The sequence below is a fragment of the Staurois parvus genome, unplaced genomic scaffold, assembly GCF_062004578.1.
Source record: "Staurois parvus isolate SC_StPar_1 unplaced genomic scaffold, SC_StPar_1.0 ptg001352l, whole genome shotgun sequence".
Taxonomy (NCBI): Eukaryota; Metazoa; Chordata; class Amphibia; order Anura; family Ranidae; genus Staurois; species Staurois parvus.
Window position 1 is genome coordinate 675,386 of NW_028319148.1, and position 15,297 is coordinate 690,682.

The window sequence follows — 15,297 nt, forward strand, 5'->3', positions numbered from 1 at the left end:
TCCCGCATTGCTCCATTGTTGGTTCTGTTATTTTTTTTTTCCCCCCCCCATTTTCTTCCAAGATAAGGAGTCTTCAGCAGCCTTGATTGGCTGGGCCAGGATGGCTCATCTCCTGCATGTGAGCGCGGGAGTTCATTTGTCCTGGCACCCAGCACATATACCGAGCTGTGCATGCATGGCTGCTAGCTGAAAAGATTGTATGGCAGAAAAGATATGCAGAGTCTCTATTTTCCATAAATATCTATCTGCTAGCAGTCTTTTCACATTTCAGGTTCAATTACGCTTTAAAGTTGAACTCCAGCTGAACAGCTTAATGCACATGTATGGGAGCTGTGTGCTTGCCAGGCCATGAAACGATGGGGAAAATGTCCCCAATACAAATGTAGACCACCACAAAAACGTTAATCTCTTACCTGTTTCTGCAGTTCTAATTGGCGATCGTCTCCTGTGTGTTTCTCTGTTTCCAGGGCCTCCAAGACCTCAGCCAGCTCTTGCTGCACCCGACTTAATGCCTGAAAGATGGAGCAGACTATAAGAGAAGAGTGTGTGCAGAACGTAGGCCCTGCTCAACATGGCTGACCTCAGGCTCACCTTCTGATCTTTGGATCCGGCTCTCTCTGCTTCCTCTTTTTCCTGCTTCAGACGACGCATGGCCTCTTCACGCTGATGCTCCTGCTGCTTCCAACCGCCCACCACCATGGCCAGAGTCTGGAATGTATGAAGCCATCAAAACCCATGAGTACCTTTTCATGTTTTCGATCTGTGACTTATAGCATATATACTTCTATGTCAAATTTAAAGCCCAACTCCAAATTTTGTTTTTCAAAGTACCTTTTGTGCACTTGGACCAGCACTTACAGCTTTCTTGCCTAGGCTAGAATGACGTCCCATAAGCACCATGTACACCTACATCCCCTTGTCAATGAAGCCTCACATTTGTATGCGATTATTGCCTTAGCTCAGCAATGGGCAAACTACGGCCCGCGGGCCGTATACGGCCCGGCGGACCTTTTAATCCGGCCCGCGGAGCGTGATACATTGGCTGTCAGGATGTGTGTAGGCGGGGCAGCGTGACTAACGTGAGGGGAGCTAGGCTCCTCTCACAGTCCGCCCTGAAGACCGGAACGGCGCGGGAACACGGCGAGAGGAATGCGCGGAGCAAAGGTAAGTGAATTGACACAGGGGGGACTTGGCTTACTACTTGGGGGGGAATAGTACTATGGGGAATGAAATACTATATGAGGGATGAATATGGGGGGATGAATTACTATATGGGGGATGAATTAATATGGGGGATGAATTACTATATGGGGGATGAATTACTATATGGGGGATTAATTACTATATGGGGGATGAATTACTATATGGGGGATGAATTACTATATGGGGGATGAATTACTATATGGGGGATGAATTACTATATGGGGGATGAATTACTATGCTTACTATGAGGGAATATTACTATACTTACTATGGATGACACATACACATCATTCATCTACTCTTGGTCCGGCCCCCGGGTCCAATATATGAACCCATTGCGGCCCTCAAGTCAAAAAGTTTTCCCACCCCTGCCTTAGCTGAAGCTGTGACCACATGATTGGGAACCACTGTGATTGGTTCCCGATTGTCTGTATGGACAAGAGCTGTCAGTGACAGATGGGCTTGAGAGCCATCAGCCATGCAACGTGTTGACTTCTGGTTCTCAAAGGGAGGATGCTTACTGATAAATCCACAGAATGACATTACTCTAGGCATTGCTTATAAAGGAACTGCAGGCAGGAAGGGGTTTAAGCCAAACTGCAGCCAGCGAGGAAGAGTTAGAACCTCTGACAGGTTTTTATTGCCGTCTCTGACTCCACAAGCTGCAGGAAAGAAAATCGCTCAATTTCCCCATCAACGCAGTAAGTGTTGATAAGGGAATCCCTCCTGCTAATCGCATGTAAAATCCAGCAAGCTGGTTGTACCCATTGTCTATAACTGGCTTTAGTGACAACTTGATAAGAAGTGGGGGAAAGGGGGGGGGGGGGGTCACAGACACAAGAAAACACACTAAGCAAAAAACCCTGACCAATCTAACCATTCCTGTTGTTTTAAAAAATAAAATGTATATATGTATTATTACAAATATAACTAGCACAAACATGCAGCAAAGTCCCTTATACCCGTAACAATTTGTGCCTGCGCACTTCAAGCCTGATATCAAACTTCAGCTGGCATGTGATAACACAATACATATTAAGACTAAAGCTTTGCTAATTTGAGCTGAAAAATGTCACGGCTTTTGAAAAGAAAAAAAAAAAAAAAAAAATAGGTGAGATGACGGATGCTTTATTCACTTCCCTTGAGCTGTTGATTAGTACATAAGGCTTGATGTGATTAGGGAGAAAGTATCACCTGGTCCAGTTGCTGGATCATGGCGTCCTTTCTGCGGTCAGCGGTCATTGAGACGGACAGTCTTTGCTGTAATTCCAGCATCTCGTTCTGCAGGTTTTGGATGTGTCGCTCAAGATGCTGCAGGGGGAAAGAGAAGACAAGCCCGCCATTTTAAAGTTCAGCTTAGACTCAACCATTGTGGACATGATGGGGGGGGGGGGGGGGATATGTAATGGGAGGTTAATTATAAAAAAGCCGAACTGGTTTAATTCAAGCTGGACCCATGTGATGCATTAACGAGATTACAGCGCAGAGGCTTAACAGTTGATCCAGAGTCAAGACAGAAGAAGACTGGCACATTGAGGGAGGGAGAGAGAGAGCAAAGACAGAAGCAGATAAAGAGTTGCATTGGCACAAACATCTCCTGATGTTTCAGTTTGCTGTTGTTGATTTTCTATTTGTTTTAATGAGGCCCAGTAGAACCCCAACTCAGTAAACCCTTCTTCAGCAGATCCCCAGCTCATTGGTACCATCGTTCAGCAGATCCCCAGCTCATTAGTACCCTCGTTAAGGCAGATCCCCAGCTTATTAGTACCCTCCTTCAGCAGATGCCCTTCTCAGAAGTACCCTCAGCTCTGCTGATCCCCAATTCGATAGCAACCCCCAGCTCTGCTGATCCCCTGCTCAGTAGTAACCTCCAGGTCTGCTGATCCCCCGCTCAGTAGTATCCCCCAGCTCTACTGATCCTCTGGTTTGCCGATTCTCCTCTCTCTCTGGTCCCCCCTCACCTCCCATTAGATTGCTCTCATGCAGCACACCATGTGTGACGTTGCTAGTTTCTCCTGCTCTGGTCTGCCTGCTTTGCTGATGCTCTGCCACTCAGTCCTCTCTCTCTGGTCCCCGTTCACCTTTATAGTGTTTCCATGTTGCACACCACATGTGCGGTCTGCTTGTTGCTCTGCTTCAGTCTGGATCTCGTTCACCTTCCTGTTGCTCCAGATGTGACTGTAGCAATTGTACGTACAGAGATGGACACGGTCATCCATCTTGCTACAGATCCTCCATCTTGTACCATTCTCTCTCCCTCCAATCCCCCTCCCTCAGGAATGTGGTCTGTATGTATGCTGAGATCTTAGGCATCAGGCACAGCGGGATAGCTTCATGGTTATAAACCCCAATTAGCCTGGGCCCAGTATGTCTGTGAGACTCTTGCTTGGAGGCGATCGTAAAGCTATAAACCAGTCCTTCACTGAACATGAAAGACATTCAAAGATAACAGTAAAAAAGACATCCTATTTAAAACCCACTTTTCCATATAAATTCATATCTTAAGATAGGAAATAATTACAGTGAAACAAAGCATATATTCGGATAGCTCAGTTTAATGCGAGTCGCCTGACATCTTACACCCCTAGTTAAAGTCTACAGGAGAGCAGAAAGCCATATAGTTCTAGATGAAATAGTAAGATATGGCATGTTTGATGTCTGGACATTCAGGATATCATTCTGCATATCAATCTACTAGTGGCTAGGCTGCTATATGTAACTAGGGAAGGTTATTGACCATGATATAAACTGCGAGGGATTTGGTCATAGCTTGAGTTCCCCGCCTAAAACACCCCTCCCCAAATGAGGCGATTGGTTCTCTGCTTTAAAGGAGACACCCTGCTGGGTTCCTAGAAAAAGGCTGTTATGCTTGGAGCAGAAGATGAAGAATTCTCCCTTTTTAACATCAGGAACCAACTTGGGAGAACGGCACTCTTTTGCTCTGACACTTGAACGCTGCTTAAACCAAGGCTGACGGCAATCATTCTCTCTAAATTTCTGTTATTGCTCTCTGTGTATATATATATATATATATATATATATATATATATATATATATATATATATATATATATATATATATATATAACATCTTTTTCTGTAAATATTTTTATTGCACCCTTTTAGTAATAAATCCTATTATCTGAAAAGTGTTGAACTGTTTCTAAAGCTCTTTAATGCGAACTAAGAATCCCTGTCTCTGAAGAGCGATACTGTGTGTTTTAAAACCTCTATATACCTCTGCCTGCGGTGACAGTGTGTATACAGACGATTATTCAAACATCATAGTGTTATTGCTAATATTGGCGAGTTTCCTCCTTTTCTCTACAAAAAGGCGGTGGTGGCAGTGTGAAGGGTTAATTGCGTAATTAAACTGACCCAGTAACAATCGCTCTCAGGCTGCAGGTTTGGATTGTGGTCCATTAGCTGGAAAATCTTTGTGTAGGGTGCAGCTGAGCGTGGCATTGTTATGCACGTGACAGCGCGGTTTTAGATTGGCTAGTCCTTCGGTCACGTGTTAGTGAGAAGGGCTGGGGGTCTGACGCCGCGACCGTCACAGTGACATCTGCAAAATACACTCTCAAAATATATATACATTAATCAGAAGTGACCACTGATGATTTCTTTCTGGTTCACTTGCTGGTTTCCCAGTGCATCCTGGGTTATCTCATACATGCAATACCTTGAAAACAAAGCAAAGCTAACTCTGAAAAAAAACCCTCAAAAGATGCGAGTGCTGTTAGTGAGTGTTGCGATAGACTTCTATGGAGGTTTTGGAGATACTTTGAAGCACAAAGAAAGCAACATGGGGTAAAAGTTTTGAAGAAAAGCAAAACGCAGCGTGTGTACAGGACTGCAAGCTTACCAATTGTATTTAGTGAGAAGTGCTTTGATTGGCAGAGTGCTTTAAAAAAGGATGTCCAATGCCAAAGCAAGTGTAAACGAGCCTTTGGAGACGCCATCACCTTGCCCATGTAGGACCAAGCAACAGAGACTCCTTAACTCACTCGGTGTCAGGGAGCGAGGAGCCAGACACACAAGGAGGTGCAATTAAAGGTAGGTTTATTAATATAAAAATAAGACAAGAGTCTATGCAAGTCCAACAGCGGAAATCGTAGCCAAAGTCGGGATCAAGAGCCAGGAAGAATCGTCGCCAGAGCCGGGATCAGGAGCCAGGAAGAATCGTCGCCAGAGCCGGGATCAGGAGCCAGGAAGAATCGTTGCCAGAGCCGGGATCAGGAGCCAAGAAGAATCGTTGCCAGAGCCGGGATCAGGAGCCAAGAAGAATCGTTGCCAGAGCCGGGATCAGGAGCCAAGAAGAATCGTCGCCAGAGTCGGGATCAGGAGCCAGGAAGAATCGTCGCCAAAGCCGGGGTCAGAAGCCAGGAGGAGTCTTAGCCAAAGCCAATTCGGTATCCAGGAAAGTAATGAGTAGCTAAACAGGAGCTTGCTGTTGTACAAAAGAGTCTATGCAAGTCCAACAGCGGAAATCGTAGCCAAAGCCGGGGTCAAGAGCCAGGAAGAATCGGTCACCAGAGCCGGGATCAGGAGCCAGGAAGAATCGTCGCCAGAGCCGGGATCAGGAGCAAGTCCAACAGTGGAAATCGTAGCCAAAGCCGGGGTCAAGAGCCAGGAAGAATCGTCGCCAGAGCCAGGAAGAATCGTCGCCAGAGCCAGGGTCAGGAGCCAGGAAGAATCGTCACCAGAGCCGGGGTCAGAAGCCAGGAGGAGTCTTAGCCAAAGCCGATTCGGTATCCAGGAAAGCAATGAGTAGCTAAACAGGAGCTTGCTGTTGTGCAACAGACAGGACACGAATGCAATGGACAGCCACAAACAGCAGACTTATATGTGATAAGCCGCCACCTCCTGGGGGAGGAGCCGCAGAGAGCTGAAAGCATAAAGGATCCCACAATGCTTTGCAGACACCTAAGATGGATGCCAGCACATGGAGCAGCACAAGGTCTGAGGAAAGGTAGGACCTTGACACTTGGAGACACTGGATGTTGCACACACATTTAATGAACTTCATGGAAGTACACAGAACATGTGTAGCACACCCTATCCTTCTGCCCTTTGTGCCCCTTGACTTGTCCTCCATTTCCAACAGTTAAAATGACAGCTGGGAGTTGCTGTGTATATAAAGTTTCTGTAAAACCATGCGCTGTTTATAAACATTCTTTAGAGGTAATATAGCATTTTACAATGTTACCTTTGTGTCTACTCTGTTTCATTTATCTGCAGATCAATGTAATGAGCTTCCATCTTCAAATGTCAGTTAAAGCGGAACTAAAACAATAATACTCCCCTGTCCAACAGTCCCTTTAAGGCATTGGCATCTTCTTAGGAGTGCTGGTCTTTGGGCCTCTTTATTGGCTGGCATGAGATGATGTAATTCCTGTGCATGCGCAGAAGCTATTCATCTCAAAGACCAGCCCAGCTCTGAGTTTACAGAGCCGGAAAAGACAGTGAGCAGGCAGGTAGGGGCAATTTAATGAAGAAGAGATGTGCATGTCTCTTCTGCAGTAAAAGCCTTACTAAGTGCTTAAAGCGGAGTTCCACTCACCTACAAAAACTGTAGCTGTTGACTTTTAAAAAACAGCCACTTACCTGTCCCTCGGTCCTGTGGTGTGTCCCCCGCAGCCTGTTTCACCGGCCGTTCTGTATTCTAGGAGGCCGGCATCTTCAGTGTGGGCATCCGGCTGTGACAGCTTGCGGCTTCACAACCGGGTACCCACTGCACATGTGCGAGTAGCGCTGCACTTCATGAATGGTCCTGTAGTCTTCTGGGACCTGTCAGGTGTCCCAGAAGACTACAGGGAGGGAGGACACCTTCCGCGTCCGGTCGCCTAGACCAGTGGTCGGCAAGCCGCGGCTCGCGAGCCACACGCGGCTCTTTGCACACTTTAATGCGGCTCTTCTGTGTGCCGGGCGCCCGCTCCCCTCCCTCCTCTCGGACGGCCGCCCCAGAAGTCAGGACTCTGCAGCTAGCCCAGCAATGGGCAAACTACAGCCCGGCGGACCTTTTAATCCGGCCCGCGGAGCGTGGCAAACATTGGCTGTCAGGATGTAGGCGGGGCAGCGTGACGAACTCCTCTCCACTCACAGTCCGCCCTGAAGACCGGAACGGCGCGGGAACATGGCGAGAGGAACGCACGGAGCAAAGGTAAGTGAATTGACACAATATGGGGAATGAATTACTATAGGGGGGATGAATTACTATAGGGGGGATGAATTACTATGGGGGATGAATTACTATATGGGGGATGAATTACTATATGGGGGATGAATTACTATGGGGGATGAATTACTATATGAGGGATGAATTACTATATGGGGGATGAATTACTATATGGGGGATGAATTACTATGGGGGATGAATTACTATGGGGGGTGAATTACTATATGGGGGATGAATTACTATATGGGGGATGAATTTTCAGTTTTAAAAATGTGGCTCTCAAAATAAAATTTCAATCGTGGTTTTGGCGAGATTTGGCTCAGTTGAAAAAAAAGGTTGCCCACCACTGGCCTAGACAATCGGACTGGAAGTGGGAGCGGGTACCTGTCAAATTTGGGTACCCGCCCCCCAAAGGTGCCAATCCTTAATGGGGAGCGGGAGAGCAGTCCTTAAAGCGGAACTTCCCCTTTTGGGTGGAGCTCCACTTTAAGCAAGTCTTCCATAAAGAAACAGTGACACACAAGAGGAGCAGATTCATTCCAAATATTTGTAGACCTCATAGCAGCACAGCAAACACCGCAGAAAGCAATAGTAGCGATCCTACAAGAAAGTTCTCCCAGCCTTGCAGAAGAGAAACAGAGGGTCCTGACCAGGGAGAGGTGAAAACGCAGAGAACAAACAGCTGTACCTGTAATAGAGAGACATACCTTGCGTCGTGCGGTCTCCTTCTCCAGAGCATCTCGGAGTTGCAGGTCGGGGAAAGAGGGTGCTGCATTATACAGTGTGGAGTAACGAGGGAAAAGACCCTCCAGACCAGTAAGAGATAAAGGCGGAGAGAGATCCTGGGCAGGCCGGGCACTGAAACAGAGGAGAGAGAGGGAGTTCAGCACACGGCTATATGTATTTTCACCCAGAGGGATCAACAATAATTAAAAAAATAAATTCTTATTACATTATTCACTGCTGCTGTTAGAAATCAAGGACTCATTACAAGCCCCCCTCCTGTACGTTCTGTGTGTAAATGAGGTCTTGGGGCTCATATACTTAGTTGCTGTGGCCTGTCCAGTGTGAATCAGTTTTTTGTTTTTTTTTTTTTAAATGTGGCCATTGCTGTGTGCAGGCAGCCTATGTTATGCTATGGGGATGCAGCAGCTGTACAACCACAGCCACAGGTCCTAATTTGACAGTTGTGTGGATGCAGATGTATGGCCAAAACACAGACAGGGTGTATTTGGGGCCACTCACCCACACACTTCCCAAATTAGGACCTGCAGCTATGTTCTTACAGCCGCTGCATCAGAGTAACCGACAGCTCCAGCCACACAAACAAACCACTGTATGGGCCAGAACCCCGTGAATGAGCCCTTCATTTCTAAAATTATTTTTTACAATTTTTTAAAAGTGATTTTTTAAAATGTTTTATTTTTTCAAATTATTCTTTTACAATTTTTTTTTATGACTCTCTTGGGGGGCAGGACATAGGTTCCTTTTGCTGCAGGCTCAGCTGCATTGAAGTTGAATGAACAGGGGACAAAAGCTCCTGTTCATTCATAAACTGAAGAATTGTAAACACAGATTGGTACCAATCAACCAGTGTTCATTCCCTAAAGGAAAGGCCCTGTGTGCACATTTTCCGGCCCCTTCCCCGTTTTTCATCCTGAACATCCCCATGTACCTGTAGCGCTACAGGGGCACACAGCAGGGGGATTTAGATGTGGGCAGGACGGGGAGGGGTACTGGTGCAGCGGGGGGCAATTACAGGAACGATGTAATCCTATGTCAACAGTACTCTTGTATCTTCCGTAACCCGAGTCTCCAGTGACCCCAGCATTACGGAGCCTATAGTACTCGTGTCTCCAGTGACTTTGGAGCACCTGTGCTACCAATACTCCTGTGTCTTCAGTAACCTGAGTCTCCAGTGACCCCAGTATTACAGAGCCTACAGTACTCCTGTGTCTCCAGTGACCCCAGAGTGCCTGTGCCACCAATACTCCTGTGTCTTCAGTAACCTGAGTCTCCAGTGACCCCAGCATTACAGAGCCTACAGTACTCCTGTGTCTCCAGTGATCTCAGAGCGCCTGTGCCACCAATACTCCTGTGTCTCCAGTGACCTGAATCTCCAGTGACCACAGGATTACAGAGTCTGCAGTACTTCTGTGTCTCCAGTGACCTCAGGGCGCCTGTGCCACCGGTAGTCCTCTCTCTGGAAGCCCCAAAGTCTCCAGTGACCCCAGCATTACAGATTCTCCAGTACTCCTGTGTCACCAGTGACCCCAGAGCTCCAGTGTCTTCAGTACTTCTATGTCTCTGGTAACTTCAGAGTCTCCAGTGACCCCAGAGCTCCAGTGTCTTCAGTACTTCTATGTCTCTGGTAACTTCAGAGTCTCCAGTGACCCCAGAGCTCCAGTGTCACCAGTACTCCTGTATCTCCGGTAACCCCAAAATCTCCATTAACCCCAGGCCTCCCGTGTCTCCAGTGACCACAGCCATCTTGTGTCCTTAGTGACTCCTTTGACCCCGGAGCAGCCTTTCTCATGCAGTGACCCTGAAGCATCCTGTGTTTCCAGTGTGCCCTGAGCACCTCTGTGACACCTGTATCTCCACACAGCCTCAGGTACGCTGTATTTCCTAAACGGTCTCTCTCAGCGGATCTGGACACCTCAATGCAGAGAAGGTATACAGTAGAACAAGTCCCATAAATCAAGTGTTAATATAGTAATATCACAGGTCACTTTGGCATCAGAGCTCAGTTTCTACATGCGTAAAGAAAACCTGACATAAGATAAATATGGGGCTGACATGGTTAACTTCCTTCTGAAAATGCTAGCTGTCGGTCTGGTTTGAATATTTGAGCCCCTACTGGGGACCATGCAAGCATCCACTGAAATCAGAACTCCCTGATCTGCATGCTTAGCACGTTACCCAACATGTTCAGAGAGCCTGAAATTGTGTAATGGGCGATCATCCAAGTCAACAATCATTTCTTTACACTGTTCTTCAATGTGGAGAAAAGAAAAAGATTTGAAATCTTTTTGTCCCAATAAATGCTGTGACTAAAAAGCCTACTGTCTGGAAATCCATTTACGTAAAAAGGAACCCAACAACTATTCTGAGGGCAAATATTGTTTCTTGTCAATACAACTGACACACCCACGTGTCCACTATTATTCTATTCAGGACTTGTGGTCAAATGAAAAAAGAAACAAAAGGCACTGCTGAGATTCGAACTCAGGATCTCCTGTTTACTAGACAGGCGCTTTAACCAACTAAGCCACAGCGCCCTTCAAACACTACATCTGAAAATGTATACTAACATGACAACATCCTCTGAACTGGCAGACTCTTGCTGAATGATGTCAATCTCTAACAGACGGCTACTACATAGCAGTCTCATGTAACATACAAGCAGTCTCTTGCTTGTATGTTATTTTCCAGGGAATATTTTAAAAAATTAAATTCAGCAGCTACAAAAACTGTAGCTGCTGACTTTTAAAAAATGGACACTTAACTGTCCCTCGATCTCTCACTGTCTCCCCCCCCTGCAGCCTTTTTCACTGGCTGCCCTGTGTTCCTGGCATCTTCAGTGTGGGCATGCGGCTGTGTCAGCTTGCGGCTTCACAGCCTGGTGTTCACTGCGCATGCGCGATTAGCGCTGTGCTTTGTGAATGGTCCCGTAGTCTTCTGGGGCCTGTCACGTGTCCCAGAAGAGGAAGACAACCTCTGCTTCTGATCGCCTAGGCCAGGGGTAAGCAACCTGAAAGCCGCAGGACTACAAGTTCCATCATGCCTCTGCAAGTCATAGCTGTAACTGTCAGTTTTGTAATCTTTGCAATGCCTCATGGGAAATGTAGTTCCACAACAGCTAGAGAGTCACAGGTTGCCTACTCCTGGCCTAGGCGATTGCAGTGGAGGTGGGAAGTGGGAGCAGGTGCCTGTCAATTTTGGGTACCTGCTCCCCACAGGTGCCAATCCTTAACAGGGAGCAGGGGACCAGTCCTTAAAGCGGAACGTCCCCTTTTGGGTGGAGCTGCGCTTTAAGCTTAGATTTCTTTTTTTTTTTTTAAATCAGCGCAAGGGACAGTCCTTCCATTGAAATAAAAGCGTCCATTGTGCTGATGGCTGCTCTCTTAGTTGAAATCTTCTGTCCACTGACCTAGCCTCCCCCAGCAGCGGTAAAGTTAATACAAGCCACTGGATCTGTCAAAAGGCACTTGTCAAGAGTGCCAACTATGCTTGCCTTTTCCACCCCTCCTTCATAAAAGTTGTACTATACTGTAGCTTCCAGCAGTGTTATGTATAGAGGATGGATGAAATATTGGATGAAATATTCAACTACGAGAGAGAGGCAAAGCGAGAGAGAGGGAGGCAAAGCGAGAGAGAGAGAGAGAGAGAGAGCGCGCGCGCGCGAGAGAGAGAGAGAGAGCGAGAGAAAGAAAGCGAGAGAAAGAGAGCGAGAGAAAGAGAGCGAGAGAAAGAGAGCGAGAGAAAGAGAGCGAGAGAAAGAGAGCGAGAGAAAGAGAGCGAGAGAAAGAGAGCGAGAGAAAGAGAGCGAGAGAAAGAGCGAGAGAAAGAGAGCGAGAGAAAGAGAAAGAAAGAGAACTGTGCACCTAACAATGTTTTCTGTGTTTAGTACGTAATGTTTTTACTAAGTGACGTGCCGGTTTTTGCTCCCTGCTTTGCAGAGAGAGAAGAAAAAAGAAAAAAAAAAAAACGGCACATCGCTGTTGTCTGTAGAAAGCCCTGTGTTGGTAAACATGCGCTCAGCTGATCCTGGCCATAAATAATTTGCCGGGACCCGCTGATCGGCTTGTGCTGTAGCTAATGACAGCACAGCCAGCGCACGCTGCCTTTCCGAAAATCCCAGATCCCATACACATACCTGACCTGGTCGGCAAGCAGATATATATATATATTTTGCTCAAAAGTGAGATTTACAAAATGTACCCCTCTCTTTTGCAAATTATGCTTCATTATTCTATATAGGATATGATGTCTCGATATTCTAAAAAAAAAAAAAAAGTGCATTTCCTATATTTTTTGTCATTCAGGCCCACAGATCATTGCAATTGCAATCATTGTGTCACTGTCGCAATGCACAGGCCCTTGCATGGTTTAACCTTCCATAGAGAGATACTGACTTTCTGTTATGTGGCTGGAGGAAGTATTCAATGGACATATGGAGACATCACTGTCCTTCTGCCAGCCTGACCTGCTGAGTTCCACTGCCAAGGTGGCAGATGGAACTAGTAATATTTTCATTGATGGATTCTTGTGAATAGATGATGGGGCTGTGCAGGCAGAGCCACACACAGTGCTGGATTCAAACCACAAGAAACACCCCGCGATTCAGGTAAGGTGAGGGGTGGGGCAGTTTGGGTTTACAGGGATGGGGTATGCAACCATGCTTCATGTTAGATCCTAAATAAGAGTGTAACAAGAAATGTGGTCTAAAAAAATGGACTTAGCCTTTAATTAATGGGGGGAAAGAGGAAAGTGGTCGCATGATTAACAGGTCTGTGGGGCTCTGGCATTACCGTCCTGCCTCTCCACCTCATCCAATAAGAGAATAATTAGCAATCATTGAGCAAATGCAAAGAGACTTCTGCATAGTGCCAGTGTCCAAGAAGACCAACCTGCTGTACTCACAATGCAGCCCCTCGGTACAAGACCCGGATGCTAGTAGAGATCACTCTAGTAGCAGTGTCTACTACATTGATTTTCAGTTTCTAGAAGGTTCCACAGGTATGGTATATGCATAGTTACATTGGTCAAAGCTGGACCGATGTAACTATGTAAGATTGGAATCAGGAGCGGACTGACAACTCATGGGGCCCCCGGGCAATAGGGGATCATGGGGCCCCTGTGTCCTTGCCCACACTCAAAAAAGCCTATAAAAAAAAAAAAAAAAAAGTACCAGGGGCATTTCATGGGGCCCCCTACTGACCCCGGGCAGTGCCCGAGTGTTCGAATGGTCAGTCCGCCCCTGACTGGAATTCATACCTGGAATTCTTTAAGAAATATTAAGAATGTCTAACAGATGTTCTCCTGGCACAGAATGTATTAAAAAAAAAAATTAAAAAGGATAAGGTCTGTTTAACCCCTTCACGCCTAAGGGTAAAACAAATCTAAATGCCTAAGCACAAGTTTTTTTCAGGACAAATTGGGCTTTCATTTGGTGGTAAATGATCATATTTTATTATCAAAGGAAAACTGGGCCAAAATAGTAAAAAAAAAAATATTTTTTTCTATTTAGCTGTGTTTCTTGTTACTACCATAACCTACCACCAAAGAACAACCCAAAATAAATTCTCTAGCTCTTGACGATCGCAGCGATACCATATATGTGTATGTTATTTGTTGTTTGTACCCGTAGTACCGCCCAGAAACAATAGTGCGCATTTTGTTTTTGTCTTTTTTTAACCTAAAAACACACTGACATTGACACTAACACCAATTTTTTTTAAATCCTGACCTTGACCCAAACACTAACCCTAGCACTGAACTAGATCAAACCTTGATCTAGGTATTTTTCTTTATTTTTTAATATTTATTTATCTTCTTTTTTTTTTTTTTACAAACATTTTTTTTTTCTCTCTCTATGCCAGGAGTTAGAGATACAATGTATAATAGATCGTATATAATGATACAATGTATAATGGAATGCATATAATGATACAATGTATAATAGAATGTATATAATGATACAATGTATAATGGAATGTATATAGTGATACAATGTATAATGGAATGTACATAATGATACAATGTATGATAGAATATATATATATATATAATATGATACAATGTATAATGGAATGTATATAATGATACAATGTATAATGGAATGTATATAATGATACAATGTATAATGGAATGTACATAATGATACAATGTATGATATATATATATATATATATATATTCTATATATATATATATATATATATATATATATATATATATATATATATATATATATATTCTATATATATATATATATATATATATATATATAATATAATACAATGTATAATGGGATGTATATAATGATACAATGTATAATGGGATGTATATAATGATACCATGTATAATAGGATGTATATAATGATACAATGTATAATAGGATGTATATAATGATACAATGTATAATAGGATGTATATAATGATACAATGTATCTCTCTTCTCCATTCATAGAGAGAGAAAAAAGCAAGGGGGCTGGGCTGCACAGTGACTGATCACTGTGATAGCCAATCAGAGGTTATCACAGCGATCATGTGACCCGGAATCGGGAGTCCTGAGTCCCGGTCGTTAAAACGGGACCCGGGGCTCTCAGTGACACCGCGGTCTTTGTGGTGGGAGTGCGCAGTGCCGCGCGCTTCCAGCACAAAGACAGGTACGCAAATATGCGGCCCCACGGAAAAAAAACCAGTTCTGTGAGGCCGCATATTTGTGTGACGTCGGCGTCAAGGAGTTAAAATTATTTTTATTCTATGTAATAAAATCCTTCTAATATGGTGCTTTCTAGGACCAGAGTAGTGACCCTTTCTGTCCACTAGAAGGCGCAGTGTGACATACCTCAGCAGGGTGCTTGTACCATCGCTGTGTAGTTCCAGTACTTTATCAGGAATGTCACCTGTGACGAGAAACATGATAAATGGATATATCCGGCACTTTACTCCCCTATACCTTGCCACATACACTGCATGTTCTCCACTTACCACGCACGGTCTCTGCGCTACCCACGGTCAGCATGTTTTTCAGGTGACACCTCAGAGACTCCATCTGGGAGATGTAGGAAGATGCTTCCTGCAAGAATATAATACCTTTTTAAGAATTGTACCAACTTAATAGTATATACCAGGTCTAAGGGTTTGTTCACATGTGAAGTGCCCTCTGAAGAGCGATCCGCTAAGACA

General features: G+C 45.0%; 1 protein-coding gene and 1 non-coding gene across 2 annotated transcripts in view; both read right to left on the reverse strand.

Moving 5' to 3' along the window:
- CNTROB (centrobin, centriole duplication and spindle assembly protein) overlaps window positions 1-15,297 on the reverse strand; it is a 70,465-nt gene that overhangs the window by 33,348 nt on the left and 21,820 nt on the right. The window contains exons 3-8 of the mRNA XM_089661577.1: window positions 15,100-15,187; window positions 14,957-15,014; window positions 8,089-8,239; window positions 2,398-2,514; window positions 592-708; window positions 414-512 (exon numbers count right to left, since the gene is read on the reverse strand). Coding sequence (XP_089517703.1) covers window positions 414-512; window positions 592-708; window positions 2,398-2,514; window positions 8,089-8,239; window positions 14,957-15,014; window positions 15,100-15,187 — 630 coding nt within the window. The remainder of the gene's footprint in view (window positions 1-413; window positions 513-591; window positions 709-2,397; window positions 2,515-8,088; window positions 8,240-14,956; window positions 15,015-15,099; window positions 15,188-15,297) is intronic.
- TRNAT-AGU (transfer RNA threonine (anticodon AGU)) lies at window positions 10,589-10,662 on the reverse strand. Its single transcript has one exon. It is a non-coding gene; the product is annotated as a tRNA-Thr (tRNA).